This window comes from Triturus cristatus, chromosome 10, assembly GCF_964204655.1.
Source record: "Triturus cristatus chromosome 10, aTriCri1.1, whole genome shotgun sequence".
Lineage (NCBI taxonomy): Eukaryota > Metazoa > Chordata > Amphibia > Caudata > Salamandridae > Triturus > Triturus cristatus.
The window spans coordinates 124,595,961-124,615,123 of NC_140593.1; the positions used below are offsets into that span (position 1 = coordinate 124,595,961).

The following is a 19,163-nucleotide window of genomic DNA, read 5'->3' on the forward strand; positions in this document are numbered from 1 at the left end:
GGATTGGAAAACAAAATGTGTACCATGGCTCTCTGTTTCCGGATGTGGCCTTTTTAAACGATACTGCTTACGTTTTGTAAGGCTATAAGTAATGGACATTGAAACGGGTCCCTTCTGGGCCCTGTAGTTAACTTTTCAGGCAAACGCACTCACTGATTTCTGAATAATAAGTGCAAAAGCGTTAAGGTAACTATGTTGTTCCTTCTTAGATTTCACATGCGTTAATTAATCTCACATTCTCGTGGGTTTTAGCTTTATCCAGGATGTTGTTACTTTCTTTTTTTAGGCAGCATATGACTCTTTGTCTAGTGGGTCATTTGAACTGAGTCGCATCCAGGTGTTTATAGCGAGGCACAATTGGGTTGTAGTTGAAGGCAGTGCGAGTTTCTCTCAATAGGATGTGGCACTATCGTCAGAGCGGACACATTTGGGACTGGGGAACCAGGTTCAGCCTTCATGACCAGCCCACCAAACCACTCTCCTGAGGGAGCACATTCCAATGCTAAACCATAGAAGGCCCCTCTAGACCTTACAAGCCCTGGTGTCTTAGCACCAGCAGGTGGACCCTAGCAGTGGCAAGTATGGGTTAACCTTGAAGGCCTGTCCACCACAGTCCATACTGAAGTTCACCTCCAGGCTTGCGGGCAGGCCTACGAAGCAGCAAACCTTTAAGCAACAGTCACTCTGTCACTGAGGTCACAGGACCCTAGAGCAGGGAGGCTCTCAGGCGGTGCGACCGGTGAGATCGCACTGAGCGCTGACTGCGGGTGGGGCTGTCATGTTTGCAAGTATGTTAAGTTTTTAAAAGCACTTGCTGCCCCCTTGCTGGACTCCACCAATTATCGGCAACAATAACAATGTAATAACTCTGGTGATTAATGTTCTTCCTAGAGTGAGAGATGGAGGTTTGACAAGTGTATGCTTTGACTCGTGAAAAGGTAGTGCAGAGGGTAATGTGCCTGCTGCAAAGAACATGCAGATCACAAAATATACATAATGTACACATAATGTAAATATGTCAGTGCGTTACTGCTTTTGTCAGTGAGATCTTTTTGTTACTTGCAGTTTAGAAGTCAAAATCCTAACATGGAACTGTGAGCTATTAACTATCATCTTAGAGCTGCATGCAAACTGGAAGGTATAAATTAGAGCATTATGTTTTTTCCCCAGTCTTTGTTTATCCTAATGTTGCAAAAAGGGTTCATTTGGATATAAATCAATTCTGGTTGTTAAAGAGAACCCCCAACCATGGTATCTCATTTTAAATTCTGAGTTTGTGATTCCCCAGACCAATGACTATTAAACTATACTGCCTACTAGTATGATTGTCATGTGACTCCTACACCTTGTAGTCCTTTGTCTTATGTAACATTTCCTATACAGTAATTTACTGTGTGTGATAAAAAGTGATCTGCCACCCTACACTGGTATCAGTGGGGCTGTAAATCAAATTAAATGCATCTAAGTCAGAATGTGGTTATGCAGACTTGAGGGGCACTGTTAAAGGGTGGTAGTGAATGAAACGGTGGCAGAGGGAGTCATTGGGGGGTACTAACAAACCTTGTCGCACAGGGCTCCACCACCACTAAAGACGGCCACTACCACTTCCTACAGTTCTAACACCAAATCAAAAATGTTGATTTGAAAGCCCCTTGAATCTGCAGCATACTTCAAAGTCTGTGTATGATTCAGTAGTGGTCTCGGTTGTTTTAAGTCTTTTTTATTAATGTACAATCTTTATTTGTTTGCAATGGGTTCTTGTATTTTTGTATTACATGTGTTGTGTTGTTGCACTTAAAATAATTCTGGCAAGTAAAGAGGCCACATACAAAAAAGATTGCCCTACAAGCATGTGTGTGCGGGATACTGGTGAGAAGATATACGTTAAAATATTTTACTAAGAATTAATGTCATCCTAAGGTGGCACAATAATGGCATGGAAAGATATCTGAGCCTTTTGAAATTTGGGACTATATCCATGGTGTAAGGGGTTTTCTCTGGTTTAATTTCATATTTTGAATGATCCCGCCTCTCATTACCTCAACAGGATCTCTCCCCTTTATGAGACAGAACTGGAATTCTTTTACCATGCACTCATCTGGAAACAATCAGTTAACATGGAGTAAAAAATAACCATCTGTGAGGTCTACAACTAAGTTTTCCATCCAATGTGACAAATGTAACCCCTTTTGATAGTTTTAAAATATATGGACTTATTTCACTTGTATAGTTATCTTTTTGTCCATGTTACTGTTATCCTCATTAGGTCTCTTCAGTGATTCCAAATAAGATCAATATTCCTGCGATGTCACTTCTTGTGATGTTACATGCAAATTAGAGGGGCCTCTCATCTTACCTTTCGCTCGGGGCCCCAGAAGTTCTAGGACCGGCCCTGCCTATTAAACCATGAAAAAAATGGACAGTTTCTGTTCCTTCACTTGCAGACACGCAGTGCTCAGGGCCCCGCCAGTGGAAGGTCTCCAAGGTGTAGTTTTTTTTTTTTTAAGTCCACACTCTGTGGCACGTGGAGCTAGTTCTGCGAGTCCTAGTCCGAGTCCCCGCTCTACACCCGGCCTAGTATTTTAATTTATTTATTTAATGCATTTTTTTATAGCGCGGACTTTACCCAAAGGTGTCAGAGTGCTTTAAAATAGAACCAAGTACGTTACATGAGGAGATTTACATAATTACATGTTACAGATACAAACGGGATGGCTGAAAAAGTAAAATAAAATAAGACGTGGCAATCAGAAAACAAACAACAACAAAAACACAAACATTAGGATTAGGTTAGTACAGGCATAGAATACATATTTACAACACTGGGCTCAGGCGAATGCCAAGCAGCCTTGATGGACATGAAAAGAGATGTATAAATTCTGGAAGTGTCTTTGGAAGAGAAGAGATTTGAGGTCTGTTTTGAAAGTCCGGGTAGAGGTGGTGGTTCGGAGTAATGGAGGAAGCCAGTTCCAGATTCTAACCGGATTGCCTGAGAAGGATTGAGTCATAGATCTTTCCCTTTTGAAAGTAGGGGGGCTCGAGCAATAGGTTTTCAGCATTATGTGAAGATCTAAAGCCGCCTGAGATTTTAAGTTTATTCGCCAGGTATCGAGGGGAGGAAGTGTGCAAGGCTTTGTGGATGATACAGGCAGTCTTGTAGATTGACCTTGCTCCGAAGGGAAGCCATCGAAGAGAAAGCAGTATGGGTGTGATGTGATCATTTCTTTTGGCCTCATAAATAAAACGAGCCACTGAATGAAGTACGGCTTTAAGAGGGGGATGGTGGGATTTGGAGAGGCCAGCAAGGAAAGAATTGCAATAGTCCAATCTAGAGAGAACCAGAGATTGAACCAATGTTTTTAGGTCTTGCTCCAGAAAGAACCGTTGAATCCCCCAGAAAAGGTGCAGTTGGTAAGTGCATTCTTTGCAATGGAATTGATGTGGGAGTGTAGATTGAAGCAAACACAAGGAGATGATGGACGGAGTGCTGAAACTTTTCAGACACTCACCCCGAGTCACAGATCTGAGTTGAATGCATCATCGTTCTTTAGCTCACTTTGCCACCTCAGTTCAGACCCAGCTATATGCAAATCAGTCTTGAGCCTGTGCCTCATGGGAACAGTCCAGCCCGAACTGCCAAGCCAGGTCTTCCCTGAACCGGAAACAAGCCTCCTGGGACCGGTTTCGGGGTAACACCCCTCATCTGCCAGGCTATCCTGAATCCAGTGGCAAAGTGAGCACAGGACCAACATCTGGGCATACCCTGCCAACTTAGGGCAAACACAAGGAGATGATAGACGGAGTGCTGAAACTTTTCACACACTCAACCCCAGTCACAGATCTAAGTGGAATCCATCATCGTTCTTTAGCTCACTTCGCCACCTCAGTTAAGACCCAGCTATTTGCAAATCAGTCTTGACCCTGTGCCTCATGGGAACTGTCCAGCCCGAACTGCCAAGCCAGGTCTTCCCTGAACCGGAAACAAGCTGTACTGGGGTGCATGTATGACATTGTTCAGCATTCTGACCATCAATTGTTCTCTTTGCATTTTTCACCCCAAGTGTGATGGGTATGCCCAGACACAGGTCCCATGCTCTCCATGCCACTGGAGTCAAGCTATCCTGGCTGATGAGGGGTGAAACCCCGACACAGGTCCTAGGATGACAGTTTCCAATCCAGGGAGGATCTGGCCTGGAAGTTTGGGCTGGATTGTTCCCATTGGGCACAGGGTCAAGACTGATTTGCATATGGCTGGGTTCAAATTGGAATGGCATGGTGAGCACAAAAACGATGGATTTAGGCCCAGATCTCTGCACTGGGGTGAATGGATGACATTGTTCTGCTTTCTGTCCATCAATTGTTGGGAGTGTAGATTGAGCCTTTCGTCTAGTATGACACCAAGGGATTTAGTGCTGACGACAGCAAAATGTTTGTGGTTAAGTAAATTCATCTTATCCATCCAAGATTGAACAGGAGGAGGAGAGTGAGGTAGAGAGAAGGAGGAATTCAGTTTTGGAAGGATTCAGAATGAGTTGATGAGCTGACATCCATTTTTGGATAGAGTTGAGAGTGGTGTTGAGGATTGAGATGTTGTGTGCCGAAGACACCTTAAGGTAGATTTGGGTGTCATCAGCATAGTACCTTTACAAATCATCTCTTTGCTGCTGCACCACATTCCGGGTGCCTGTGCGGTTGATCTCTGCTCCCCTGCAACCTCCTTTCACTGCCACGGGTCTGCCACGGTGCTCTTTGTGCATCCAGGGTCACTAGCGAGTTCCATGCTTGCTAGGGGTCTGTAAAGAAGTGGGACTTGCTTCTGTGCAATATTTTAAGTCTCGCTGGGAAGCACATCATATATTTGAAGTTCAAACTTTAAAAGATTAGCATTGCTTTTGGACCTGTATCGTGTAATCGGGCAACAGTACCACAGTCTCTTTGCGGTCTCGGGCTTCCTGCAGGAGAGCGTCCCAGTCCCTATAATTGAGGACTGAATATAATGGTCCTAGGTGGACAGCCAGCAACCCCCCACCTGTGCGGATTCTCTGCACCGCTCCTCTCTGTGCCCCCGGCGGGTGCCGTTGGCCATTCGCGGGCTGCCAACTTCAACATGGGCCTCAGGGTAGCCTGGGTGCCATCTCGGAATCGGCTGCCGCTGTACGCTCATGGGACCCATCGATCAAGGTGGCATTAATCCACAAAAGAGACAGCTGTATTGCAAGTGTTGGGAGTCTGACGTTCAGATGTGATGCGGATATCTTGATGGATGGCGGGTGTGGGAGTCCAAGCTCCGGCCTCCAAGCCGCAAGGTCTCACGGCATCGCTGCTGGTCATGCCTTCTTTCACGGCATCGCTACTGGCCACGCCTCCTACTTTTCTCCTGATCACTCTTCCTGATGAGATCCTAGGTCTCCTTTGGAATCAGTGCCTCCTTGTTCTGCAGGTAGTTCCTATGGCACACATACCCACAACAGCATCACCAGAGCACAGGGCTGCACAGATGACTGTCCCAGAAGCCTCATGCAGAGCTGGTCAGGTGCTGCAAAGAGCTAATGGCACAATGCACACATAGCATACTGGAGCACTGAAGCATTTTTTGCCCAAGAAAATGTAAAGAGGATGTTAAAAGAAACCGCACAAAAAGATAAAAACAAAATATACATGGAATAGGCCTGCAGGTGGAACTTCTGAGTGCAAGAGAAGCAGTGTGTGCTTGACAAAGACGGGTGAAAAAACACGGAATTGTTGATCATGCGTTCTTCTGCAGAGATGGGGGCATGCACAGTACTACAGCACATGGCTCTGTATTAGTAGGTATGAAAACAGTTCCTGATTTCTTCACGAGGAGGCTGGGTTACCAAACTTGAGAATGAGAAAGAGTTAGAATAAAAGAATAAATGAATGAAAAAGAAGTAAACCTTCAAAAGAATAAACAGCTAAATAGCTAATAGAAAACATCATCCTTTGGAATACATTGGAATTGATCTTAACCAATGCTATTCACAGTGTGCACAGCGCAATCCAGGTTTGCCTGATCCAGTGAGAATTTTAAGCAGATCGTTGCAGATACGTAGATGTACAAAAGCTATATTGTTAAAATGATGTGCCTTTTATGCTTACCAGTAGCATCTTGTAAACCAGGCAAATGTTGCAGAACGTCAAATGTTTGTTGATATAAACTCTTCTCTATTAACTGACGTGCGATCATGCAAAGCAGGTTATGTCTATTCAGGACCTCCATTCTTTCACAAGGCCAGAGAGGTGTACTTATTACCCATTCCGATTCTGTAGGAAAACAGGTTAAAAGACTCAATAAATAAGTAAGAAAATAAACCGCTTTTTCAGTCATCGATAAGGGGAAATTAATAACAAGAGTTGGCTTTAGGCAGATACCCCACAAAGATAGAAACAGGAAGGACATATTAAACCTCACTATCGTTATTTATATATCACACTGCACAGAATATGAACATATGTTTCTATTTAGGCTTCAATCATTTTTACTGAGAAATATACACAACAAACAAGTTTCTTCCATCAGTAACACTCTTCCTGGTGGATACGGTTTCTAACAGGAGATTTCTTGCCTTTAAATACTCCCCAGGTGCCAGTAGGGGTCTGGAAAATGTTCTCAATAGCCGTGCTCCCATGCGCCGCTAGATGGCGACGTGCGGCTCTGTGCTGAAGCCGCTCCACCATCGAAGTGACTGAGCAGAACAACCTAAAAGCGCCAACCCTGGCGGAGGCCTCAGTTACTTGTCTTTTTTCATTTCTGTGCCCTCAGACTCGCAGACTGAACAATTTTTGGCAGCTGGGTGCGGAGCACTAACTTTAGACCTTTTTACATCTTAAAAAACAGTCACTCCATGGAACAGAGAGGTATTTAACTTGTTCTTTTGATGGATACTTCTTACCGTGGACTCCTCACTCTAGAATAGAAACCAAAGCAATCCCTCCCTGATGGTTGGTTAGAGGAATGTCTCAGATGATCCCATCTCCCAGGTCCAAGCCAATAAAAAGGGGAGGTGTGTGGCTCCCATCCCTGAGCCTCATGTGGTCCTAGGGAACTCATTCCCGGCTGTTTATGCTGCTCCCTGTGGGCAGGAGTAATCTGTTGATCATAAGCATGCTCCAAGCAGGCCCGCTTGCTCTCTCTGGGTCCTACCTCACAGGGCTGGGAGGGCTAGGTATCCCTACCCTGATTTCAGGACAAGGGACTAAGTCTGAGAATACTGTAATGACTGCCAGCAAAATTTTTCTCACGTTGCTTTCAGCTAATCAGAGAGTTTGCACCGGCGGGAGTCTGACTCCCACAGGAGAAAATTGGCCCAAGGGAAAAAAGCTCCATGGGCCATCTGAACGCTCCATTTTCCCGTGGGAGCCTTGCGAAACTCTTGCAGATACAACCGTCCAGATATACAAACATATTTTTTAACCTTAATTTCTAAAAAAATTACTCAATGGAGCTACACCAAATCACAAAAAGCACAAACTGCGAACCAAGATCTAGCTTCCTGCCAAATTTGGTATAATTACATTCACCGGTTTTTGCTGTAGTGGTTCTTAAAGAAGTCCATGAAAAATGCATGGTGACTTTGCGTTTTGGGTCGCCACTTTATTTTCTGCCCCTGTTTGACGGATCTCCCTGAAACTTTCCATGCATAAACCAGTCAAAAAAGAGCACTTTTTGGAAAGTTTTGTGGAGACTCGCCAAACAGCGCATAAGTTATTAGCAACACACCTAATGACCTAACTATAACCACAGAGTGCTGACCGACACTGGGATATATATATATTAGGTATATACATAAAGATATAGATAAATAGTTATTAGAAAATCATAACTGAGATATTTAGGATGAGCATATATGCCCGCTATAGACAAATTAATTGTGAGGGAATACATCAGAGGTACTGAGCTCTTTTATTGCGATCTGAAGGACAGTGGTAACATTATTTTATTATTTAATGGCATTATATGATGCAAGTACGTGCTGTGATGTTGATTCACTTATAAGAAGCAAATCTGAATTGCAATACTACATGAAAGGAGATATAATTGAATTCAGCAAATACAATAGCAGTGAATGACTAAATGAGGATTCTCAAATGTATACATGAAATATGGTTCCATGGCGATGCAGAATATGAAAAACAGTTTTATTAAGTAAATAATGTGTTTCTGACAAGAATTACCTTTCAACGAGCACTTTCTTATAATTTTGATTTTATGTAATTCACAGGATCTGAATTGGGAGGATTGTGTAATTTTAAAGACCAGGAATGAATTAATGAAATGTAACTTAGAGAGCACAGTTACTCCATTGAGTGTCCAAGTGCTGAGCTTTCAGTCTTCCAAGAGATGCAATGAGATAAACTAATCTTGTTGAAAGAGCCAGGTTTTTAGTTTTTTCTTAAACAAGCGGTAGCAGCTCCAGAGTGTAGCACAAAAGGAAGTTTGTTCTAAGCCGCTGGTTTGAGTTAGGAGAAGGTCCTTCCGCCTATTTTCATGCGACGAATCTTAGGGATCCTTGCAAGACCATGATAGTCACAATTAGAATTTATACAGTTAAATCTGCCCTGACAAGGAAAGCATTGGCGATACAGGTTTAGCGATGCTGGGAATGTAAAGAGTTTCACACAATTATAGAAGGATTAACGTGCTACAGTGTTCTGATTCTTTATTTAAATCAATGACCTATAGGATGATGGCCTAAATAGCTAAAAGTGGTATAACATTGGCAACTAATCATACCAGATCAATACAGGCATCTCTATTATAAAGCTGACACAAGTGTGAAATCTAGCTTAGAGTAGGGTCCAGGTCAGCTGCAACCATTCAACAGTACTAAAGATGCCAGGCCACATTGTTTTGCATAAGACTACAAGAGTGACCAGAAAACAGAGTAGTGCAGGGAAACAGATTCAACTATCAGTTTACTGGGCACAGGTAAAGATGGGCTAAGTTACCAGGGTCAAATCTACGCCTGGAACACCTACTTCTTTGCTACATTCTGTGAAATAAAGACAGATAGGTGCTGAGTTGGGAGGAGTGCCAGAGTCTCTACTTGTGAAGTGGACATGGTCTTCGCAAAAGGAGACAAAACCTGAGCCTACAGGAGGATTCCACACTACCCAAAGACCAGAAGAGGCCATTGAACCAACCATAGGATTCAAGCAATACCTCACCAATTACTCTTTAATAAGCTAAAACTGGTCCGGGTTAACTTTTGTTCTTGTCTGAAAGGAATATGACCTGGCCTGCCCCTACTGCAGCTGGATTAAGACAAATTTGCATATGATTAGTCTCTGTCTAGCGTGACATGGTACACGGAAAACAATGTCGCCTAGAGGACCACAAGTGATAGAGATGAATTAAAGCATTCGCTTTGCTGTTTGTTATTTTGCGTTTAAAGGCAACATGCCCGGACTGTGCAAGAACATAAAGAGGAGGGTTTGTCTACACTGTGAAACATACTGGTTCCAGGGCACAATATGATGGTCACTTATGAACTGTGAGGTATTAACCGAACAATACAAAATGGAAGCAATGTGCTGAATGTTACATAGGAGTACTGTAAAAGGATTCTTACTTTTATTGTGGCATCAGCATATAAAATAATATGATTGTGTAAACATGCTTTATTCAAACTGGCCCATGTGGTAATGGTGACCAAGCTAAATGGTACTACCGGACAGCACTAACCAATGTGTTGTGCGGCAAATGGTCTTATGCATAATAATCTAGAAAACAACAGGGAAGTCGAATAGGATGTGAAAATGCCTTGCATGCTAGGGTTACAAAACATGTGATGTTACAAATGCATATCAGCGGAACATTGCACTTAATGGTTTTATACATGCAATGATTTTGGGTGGTGGTACCAGGAGCTACAAGCATGGAAGTAGGTGCTTTGAATTCCTTTGAAATGAAAGAGGCAAGGACTAAACTGTGAGCTGGAGGATAAAGTACAGGAGAAGCACATGCATTCATCACAATGGGGTTCTTTTCATTCGTAAGAGGTCTGGAATGTGTACCTGGGGCAGTAGAGAGATTGGCAATGGCATATTGTGAATCATTAGAACGTTAGGGCATCTCTTAAATATACAATTGACTTAGCTGGAGGTAATTGAACAGAAAAGTAATCTGCATTGTAAGAGACATGCACACTTGCACTGAGTGCCCAACTGTACAATTGTCTGGATTCCTAATGTTAATTTTTTTGTCATGGGAGAATATGGATGAAGGGTGTACATCATGACATAGGTCTGCTTCACAGACTGCGGTTTTGCTGCACTGGGAGGGGTGCCCACAGCTCTATCCTCCTAGTGGTAGAAGGCTATCATCTTCACCAAGAGTAGAGAAGCACGGTAGTGGCAGCATGCAGCAGCAGTAGTGAACAGGACCTTTTAACCTCGTGCAACTGGAGTAAGGCCTACAGCTCACTCACCTATTTGAAAATTCCACTACGGTGTGCTTAACTCACCCTTGACCTACATCAGGTAGATGTGGAGTGCTAAACAGCGCAAAGGCAGTGACTCTGCATTAGTTGAATGTGTGCCTGGGAAGGGTGCAGTACAAGGATGGAGAATTACTGTGCAGTGCATGTGCATTTAGTACATGTACTGGGTGTATTTATACCGAAAGGAATACACTTCATGAAAGGTGTAGTGCTGTTGAGTGCATGAGTGGATAAAGCATGTGCTTAATGTATGTGTGCTAGCATGGAGTACATTATGAATGGTTAAGTGCTGTGCAGCACGCACATAGTCAATGTGTGTGCAGGCAGTATGTGCATTTGGAAAGAGCACACCCTGGTTAAATACAGAAAAGCTTCACTGCTGAACATTGTGCGCACACTGAGTGTGTATGTGCCAGATGCATGGGTACATGTAAGGGTACAACGCATGAAGGAATAGTACTGGACTGCAAGAATGATGTGAAAGTACACTCAGTAAGTGTGCTTACAATGGTACTTTGCATGGAGGACACTGGGTTCCATTTTGGGAAGCCCAGGCCTGCCTGGTAAAGACAGGAAGTGGAGAGGAATCCACTTCTTGTGTATTGCTGCATTCCTGTAATCTGGTTGGGGATACGCTGGAGGGAAAGAAAGAGACTCTCCTTTAAATTTCAAAAGATTTCTCTTTGATTCACTGATAGACAACAAGGAAGGGGCCTGGACACATCTAACAAAGGGAGATAGGGGTGAAAAGAGAATCATAAAGAGTAGGACTGGGGGTCCACGTTTAACCCTTTGAGGCACATATCACTGTGGCTGACATCCAGGTGAAAACTCTGGTCACTCCCATGAATTATGCTGTGGACAATCAGCTTCGGAGTCATGCCTGCTGTGACGGACCTCTTTCATGAAAGATGATGAAAAGTAGACCTGCCACTTGAAAAGAAGCAGAAAACCAAAATAAATCTTCAAATCCCAGACACTAAATCACATTTGGTGTCGGGAAAAGGAATACAGGGGAGGGGAGGCGGAGTCCCCAAAAATGTGTCATCTGCCAAGCAGCAATACGGGTTGTGGAAAGAGGGGAGCTCTGCAAGACTTTTGTTAATGATCACAACTGGTAGTCCAGGCCTGCTAGTTTTCTGTCCGGGTTAGGGGGCATCACCCAGGGAAACCAAGACTACCTAGCCTGGAGCACCAGTGCCTGTCTGCTTTCCAAGACCTGTAAGGAATAGGAGCGTGTTGGAGGGGGAAATGTCTAGTGGGGAGCTCTACAGTGAGGACTCCCTGTATGAGAATTCTCCTGAGCACCCATCGGGCCGCCGTCCGTGTGCAGGATTGTTTTTGGCAACCCTCGTATGCCGAGAGAGGGCCGCCGTAGACGGAGCTGTGTGTGGGTCTTGCTACACCAGCATCGCCCGATGAGGTGACCCAGTATGCCCGAGGGAGCCCACCATTAAATATCATTTCAAGGAGGGCAGGACTTATGACTGTCTATGCAGGATGAGCCTTCGCCCATATCACCACATACCACAGCAATTCCATAAGTCAGGAGGGGCTGCCAATACCAAACTGCCAAATACAACCTTTTCTTATAAAAGCAAGTATTTGGTTGCACATAGATGTATTGTTTCTACTGTTGGCACTGAGTTATGAGTCGCATACACTGACCTGTATCTAGGGAGTCTTGACTGATCGACCACAGCTACCACTCAGAGACAGAGGTACTTGGGCCAGTTGAGCAGGATCCATAGTAGGTCGGGACCCGGGACATCAGGGGTTAAAGGCCTCAACCACCACAGGTGGGCCCAGTAGCCCCTGCGTGCCACGTGGCCCTCTGAAAGGGGTTCTGACTGTACTAAATATATTTTTTGACATTTATTAGATAAGTTTTTGGACTTAAAAAAAACCCATAATAATCAATGGAGTCATCTGAAGGGGGACTACTGGCATGAGCAACAGCACTTACCCAAATAACAGTACAATTTCAGTTTAAAAATGAAGTGTTCTTTGCATAATTGTAGCAAAGAAGTTATTCTTAACCAAACATTAGGAGTCATTTTGTGGTATTCCTGAATTTAAATAGTGTCAATAACGGGTGCCGTATATGGAGAACTATGTATAGATCAATCGAATCCAAATGTACAGCAAATATGGTTCTGAATTGCCCATGGGATGGGTGTGTCTGCACCAGGGGTGTAAATGCGTGCAGGTTACTTTGGGAGACTATGACCGGTAACTATATCAATGGAACAGATTTATATCAGCCAGGAGAGGGACAGTCTTATGTTAATAATGATCCTTTGCTTAATGCTGGAGCTATGCAAATGACAAGAAGGCAAGTAAGGTGTATCACCAATATCACTATTACTGCTAGACTTATTATACATACCCACAAAGGTTAGTGTGCTAATAGGTAGTGTTCATGATTTATTTAAATGGAAGGTGTCCTTAGAAACTATGTGCAAACTGTGTATGAGGAGTTTGAAGAAGTCACTCAGTTTCCCCATAATATTGCTCTCCATTAGAGAACAGATGTCAGGTACTTAGGGCACACTTCTAACACATTCAACAGCAAACAGAGCATCACTGGCACGACATTCTTGGCAAGTCGTCAGAAGTAACACAACGCACAAGTTACTTACTTGTGTAACGATATATCTGTAGGAGACATTAGTTAGTGATAGATTCCTTACCTTAGAATATCCTCAGGCATCAGACTAGATCCGGAAAGTTTTCGTCAGCAGTACCCCTGCGCATCAGTAGGCGTCGTCGTACGTCTCCACGTACGTCGCTGGTGTCATAGCCGCCGAGATGACGTTGGAGCTACTTAGACACGCCCAAGCGTGCTGACCTCAGTTCTGTACACAACTTTTCCGCGCCAGGAGCGCAGAGCCATTTCAGAGACCGACTACTGGTGCAATAGAACTAGGGCCCCGAAAGGGATCACCTGAACCATAGAGAACAGTTCGCACAACGGGGAGGATGGGCAGGTGGTAAGGAACCTATCACTAACTAATGTTTCTTACAGATAAGTAAGTAACTTGTGCATCTGAAAGAGACACGTTAGTGATAGATTCCTTACCTTGGAATACACACCCAAGCAATACCAACCCCGTGGTGGGTCTACGAAGTGAGATTACACCAGAAAGTCACGGAGAACCGAACGGCCAAAGAAGCAGTCTCTACGTACCTGACTGTCGAGGCAATAGTGCTTAGTGAAAGTATGCAACGAGGCCCATGTGGCCGCCTGACAGATGTCTTGCAGGGGGACACCGTGTCCCAATGCTGTAGAAGCTGCTGTAGCCTGGGTAGAATGGGCGCGCAGCCCAACCGGAGGTTCCTTTTTAGCCAGAGAGTCTTTAATGCACAAGACAACCCATCGGGAGATAGTTCGCTTGTGCACAGCCCGGCTTTTCTGGCGCCCACGCAGCCAACAAAGAACTGGTCATCCACCCGGAACTATTGTGTTCGGTTGAGATGGAACGAAAGCGCATGTTGTGGCTCCAGACGGTGGAGCATCTCCTCTTGAAGGGTGCGGAGGCGGAAAGAAAGTGGGCAGAGTGACAGTTTGCCCAAGATGAAAGGCAGCGACTACTTTTGGTAGAAAGAAGGGACGCGGTCGAAGCACAACCTTGTTCGGATGAATTGCCAGGAAAGGAGGTTTGCAGCAAAGAGCCTGGAGATCACTCACTCACCCGCCGAGCGGATGTGATGGTCACCAGGAAGACAGTTTTCAAAGTTAAGCGAAGGACAGTTATGAAGAGGCTCAAAGGGAGCGCACATCAAGTATGAGAGAACCAGGTTCAAGTCCCATTGAGGCATCACAAAAGGAATAGGAGGGAAAAGATGAGTAAGGCCTTTGAGAAATCTATTGACAACTGGGGACTTGAAAAGAGCTGATCAGGCAGCCCAAGGCTGAAAGAGCAGAAAGGTAGCCCTTGATAGTGCCCAGAGTAGAGTCCTGCTGGGCCAAAGAAAGAAGGAACAATAGGACCTCAGAAAGAGGGGCAGCAAGAGGATCTACAGATTTCGCTGTGCACCATGCCACAAATTTTTTCCACCGAAAGGCGTATACCGTTTTAGTGGAGGGACGCCTGGCTGCCAGAATCACATTACAGACTTCAGGAGGCAAGTCAAATGGAATCAACTGTCGCCGCTCACTCTCCCTGCAAGGAGGTGGAGGCTAGACAGGTTCGGGTGGAGGACTGTCCCCGGTTGCTGCGACAGGAGCTCCTCCCGAAGGGGCAGTCGGATCAGGGGATCCACGCTCATACGGAGTAGCTCGGGAGACCAAACACTTCGAGCCCAGTTCGGTGCCACAAGAATGACTTGGGCCCGGTCGCGCCTGATCCTCTTCAGTACTCTGGGCAGAAGTGGTATAGGCGGAAAGGCGTACAACAGACCGCAACTCCACTCGTGACGAAAAGCGTCGCCTAGCAAGTGCCGCCTTAGAAACTCCAACGCGCAGAACTGCTGACATTGCGCATTCTCTTCGGTGGCGAATAGATCTAACCAAGGTTCTCCCGACTGCTGAAAGAGGCCTTGTACCAACTCCGAGTGAAGACGGAGAGCCTCTTGACATAGGGTCCAAGACCCCACGCCGCCTTGTTTGCTGCAGTACCACATGGCGGTGGTGTTGTCTGTGAACACCTGCACTACTCTCCCCTTGACAGAGGGAAGGAATGCTTTCAGTGCAAGTAGGATTGCCCTGAGCTCCAAAAGATTGATATGGAGCTTGGACTCCGCCGGAGACCAGAGGCCTCTGATCTCCGCCTCTCCCATGTGGCCACCCCATCCCAGGAGGGACGAGTTTGTCACTACTGTGTGCTCCGGTTGGGGAAGGGAGAGGGATCTGCCGCTGACCCAACGCTGGTTCGTGAGCCACCACTGCAAGTCCTGTGCACTGCCCTCCGAGATCTGGACGTAGTCGGACAGGTTCCCCCGATGCTGCATCCACTGGAACTTCAGGTCCCACTGCAGAGCCCGCATATGCCATCTGGCATGATCGATTAGCAGGATGCAGGAGGCCATGAGGCCTAGCAGCCTCAGGATCTTCCTGACCGAAACCCAGGACCAGGGCCGAAAGATCGGAATCATAGTCCGAATGTCCCGGACTCGCTGTTCGGGAGGATAAACCTGGAACTGCGCCGTATCCAGAACCGCTCCGATGAAGAGGAGCTTCTGAGAGGGAATCAGGTGCGACTTCGGCACGTTGATGGAAAACCCCAGCAAATGAAGGAGGTCGGCCGTAGTCTGGAGGTGGGAGACGACTGCCTGGGGCGAGCCCGCCTTCAACAGCCAGTCGTAGAGATAGGGAAAGACTGAAACCCCTGATCTGCGCAGATGAGCTGCGACCACCGCCATCACTTTCGTGAACACCCGAGGGGTGCTGGTAAGGCCGAAAGGGAGCACGGTGCACTGAAAGCGCTCGTGGCCCACCATGAACAGTAGGTAATGTCAGTGGGCTGGCAGGATGGGAATATGAAAATAAGCATCCTGCAAGTCCAACGCTACCAGCCCGTCTTGTGGGTCTAGGGCAGACAGGACCTGAACAAGCGTGAGCATCTTGAACTTCTCCTCCCGGAGGAAGCGATTGACGTTCTGAAGGTCTAAGATAGGCCGCAGGCCTTTGTCCATCTTTGGAACCACAAAGTAGTGGGAATAACAACCACAACCTACTTCTGGTGTCGGAACACGCTCTGTGGCCCCCTTGGCCAAGAGGGCCGCAACTTCCTGCTGGAGAAGTGACAAGTGATCACCCGACATACGGTGGTACTGAGGTGGCATGGCTGGAGGGGTAGACTCGAAGGGGAGGGAGTAGCCCCTTCGGACTATTTGCAGAACCCACCTGTCCGAGGTAATGGAGCGCCAGATGGCGAATCCTGCAACCCACTGGCGTCTGGTGGGTCTGAAACACCGGACTAGGAAGGTTTAGAGGCGGCGGCAGGGGAGGTGGTGGGTTGACCCGCCCACTGTCCTCGGAACCCACCACGGCGGGTCCCACGTCCGCGCTAAGACTGTGGCTGCGCTGGCTTGCGAGTCTGAAAGTAACGCGCCTGAGCGCCCTGACCTCGAAAGGAGCGAAAAGCGGGTCCCAAGGGAGTACATGTGGTGGCGAGACCCAAGGACTGGGCCACATCCCGATAGTCCTTAAAGCGTTCCAAGGTGCTATTCACCTTATCACCAAAGAGGCGTGTGCCATCAAAGGGCATGTCCAACAAGGTGTTCTGGACATCCCCAGAGAAGCCAGTAGTTCGGAGCCCAGCATAACAACGGAGTGCCACTGTTGTGGAAAGTGCCCTACCGAGAGAATTGGCTGTGTCAAGCCCACAACAGGTAGTACATTTTGCAGCATCTCTCCCTTCGGTAATGGCTTGGGAGAGAACTGCCCGTGCTTCCTCAGGGCACTGAGGCAGCACCTATGCCACGGTGTCTCACACAGAATGAGAATAGCGGCCTAGCAGGCACGCAGTATTCACCGCCCGCAACCCGGAGCTGGCAGAAGTGAAAATCTTTTTCCCAAAATGCTCCAGTTTCCTAGATTGCTTGTCCGGAGGAGTAGAAGGGAACGCACTCGGCGAGGCAGAAGCCTGGACAACCAGACTCTTAGGCGTCGGGTGTTGTGTGAGAAAGCTGGGATCGGCCAGCGCCGGGCGATGGCGGCGTGCCACACCCTTGTCCACAGGAACTCCTGTGTTAGGTTTGTTCCAGGTGCTCAACAAGTTATCGGTAAGCGCTTCATTGAAGGGCAGCATCGGCTCCACAGAGGACGACTGCAGATGCAGCACCTCAGTCAGGAGATTGGTCCTGATAGGTACATAAGGGAGCTTGAGGTTAAGAGCCTCAGCCGCCCTACGCAACACCACTGAAAAAGTCCCAACCTCCTCCGTAGCCACGGAAGAAGGGGACAGAGTACCAGGGTGTGGAGAGAAATCCAGATCTACTGGACCCTGCACATCGCTTTCCCATTCAGGCTCATCCTCGTATTCAGCTGCAAGAGAGTCCTCAGATCCCTCCCAGTACTCCCCTTCGTCCACCGGTTGTTGAAGAGGCCGGTAAGGACGAGGTGCCCTGGGAAATGGGATAAACTCCCCACCAAGTAATGGAAGGGGGGGGGGGGGGGGGTAAGATACCAGTCCCGGTTCAGCCCTGTCTGGCGTGAGCTGTGGCGCCGAGGCCGGATCCAGACCCGGCGCCGCCGCAAGGTATGGTGCCAGCGTAGCCGAGGCCAAAGGCGGCGGCACGGAGGCAGACCCTCCTGACGGATCCGCAGGGCCCGAAGGCGCTCCGGAGGGACCCGACGGGGCAAACAAATGACGCGAGGCCAACACAAAGGCCTGCACCTTGTCCGAAGTCACGTGCAGTCCCTGAAAGGGTGGGCAGGCCGCAGGCAACAACGGTGCCGCGGGGAAGTGACCGCTCGCCCCTCCACCGCGTCCCACGACCAGTGAGGGGTAGAGGAAGAGCGACGTCTCCTCTTCAACTTTTTATGGCGCCTAGACTTACCTGTCCCCGATTCAGACGAGCGATGCTGATGGCTCAGCGATCGGTCTCTCGACCTCCCACGGGATCTGGACCTCGATCGGTGCGGAACCGATGCTGGACCTCCAACAACTTGAGGGAATGCTCCAGAAAAGCTTCCGGCGCCATGGCCTGAGAATCGGGGCACGCCTTGGGGTCATTGGCGTGCCCCAAGCAAGAGAGACACACGTCATGCGGGTCCGGTACCAACATGTTTCAGCGGCAGGCCCTACAGGACTTAAACTCGGGCATCCCTACTGCACCAGGAGTCAAGTACTCGAGAAAACAAGCTGTCAGAAACCAAGTTAAAACTTTTTCAACTAGGGGTACCGCGCTCTCTCGGATCTGTGCTGCTGCGTGGAAAAAGAAAGAACTGACGCCAGCGCGCGTGGGCACATCTAAGTAGCTCCGACGACGTCATCTCAGCAGCTCCGACGCCAGCGACGTAGGCGGAGCCATACGACGACGATTACCAATGCGCAGGGGTACTGCTGACGAAAACTTTTCGGATCAAGTCTGACGCCTGGGGATATTCTAAGGTAAGGAATCTATCACTAGCGTGTCTCTTTCAGATGTATACATTACTAGCAGCTTTTATGTCTTCTTGTAGCCATTGTAATATTAATATTAACTCTGTGCTGAGCTGGTGCCAAACATCAGTAACTGTACAATACACAGATATGGAGCACGTTAACAGCTTTTGTATCAATACTGGTCTCCACTTTGTGGAAATAGTGATTGAACACTAGCCTTTTAACTAAAACGTCGATAGCAATCTTATTCTTGAAAGCTACCAACTGGGCATTAAGCTTTAAGCCTGGATGTATCACAAAACCCACCGTTCTACAAATAGATCACAATGCCCTTTTAATCCTTAACAATGTTTAGTGATACTTATCGTGTCTGCCAAATTCAACACTGTGCTATTACCATTAAATCCTGCATAGGCATTGAAGGAAAAGCACCAAAATGGCTCTATTGTCTAGAAACTCCCTTACACTGCCTATGATGCCTGATTGCTCATTACATAACTACCTTTAGATTTTAGTTTATGTTCCTCGAAACATATGATTTCTTTAATTTGGTTTCTACCTCCTACTAAGTTACTTGTGAGAGAGGCGGTGCCTGACACTCACCTGGTGCACATGTAATTATTTTCACTTTTATGATTTATTTAAACTG

At 46.9% G+C, this 19,163-nt stretch overlaps 1 protein-coding gene across 3 annotated transcripts in view; it reads right to left on the reverse strand.

Moving 5' to 3' along the window:
- Positions 1-19,163, reverse strand: part of TOPAZ1 (testis and ovary specific TOPAZ 1) — a 1,878,688-nt gene that overhangs the window by 303,546 nt on the left and 1,555,979 nt on the right. For all 3 annotated transcript variants that reach the window (XM_085630596.1, XM_085630595.1, XM_085630594.1), the window contains one exon: positions 6,118-6,282. In XM_085630596.1, coding sequence (XP_085486722.1) covers positions 6,118-6,282 — 165 coding nt within the window. The remainder of the gene's footprint in view (positions 1-6,117; positions 6,283-19,163) is intronic.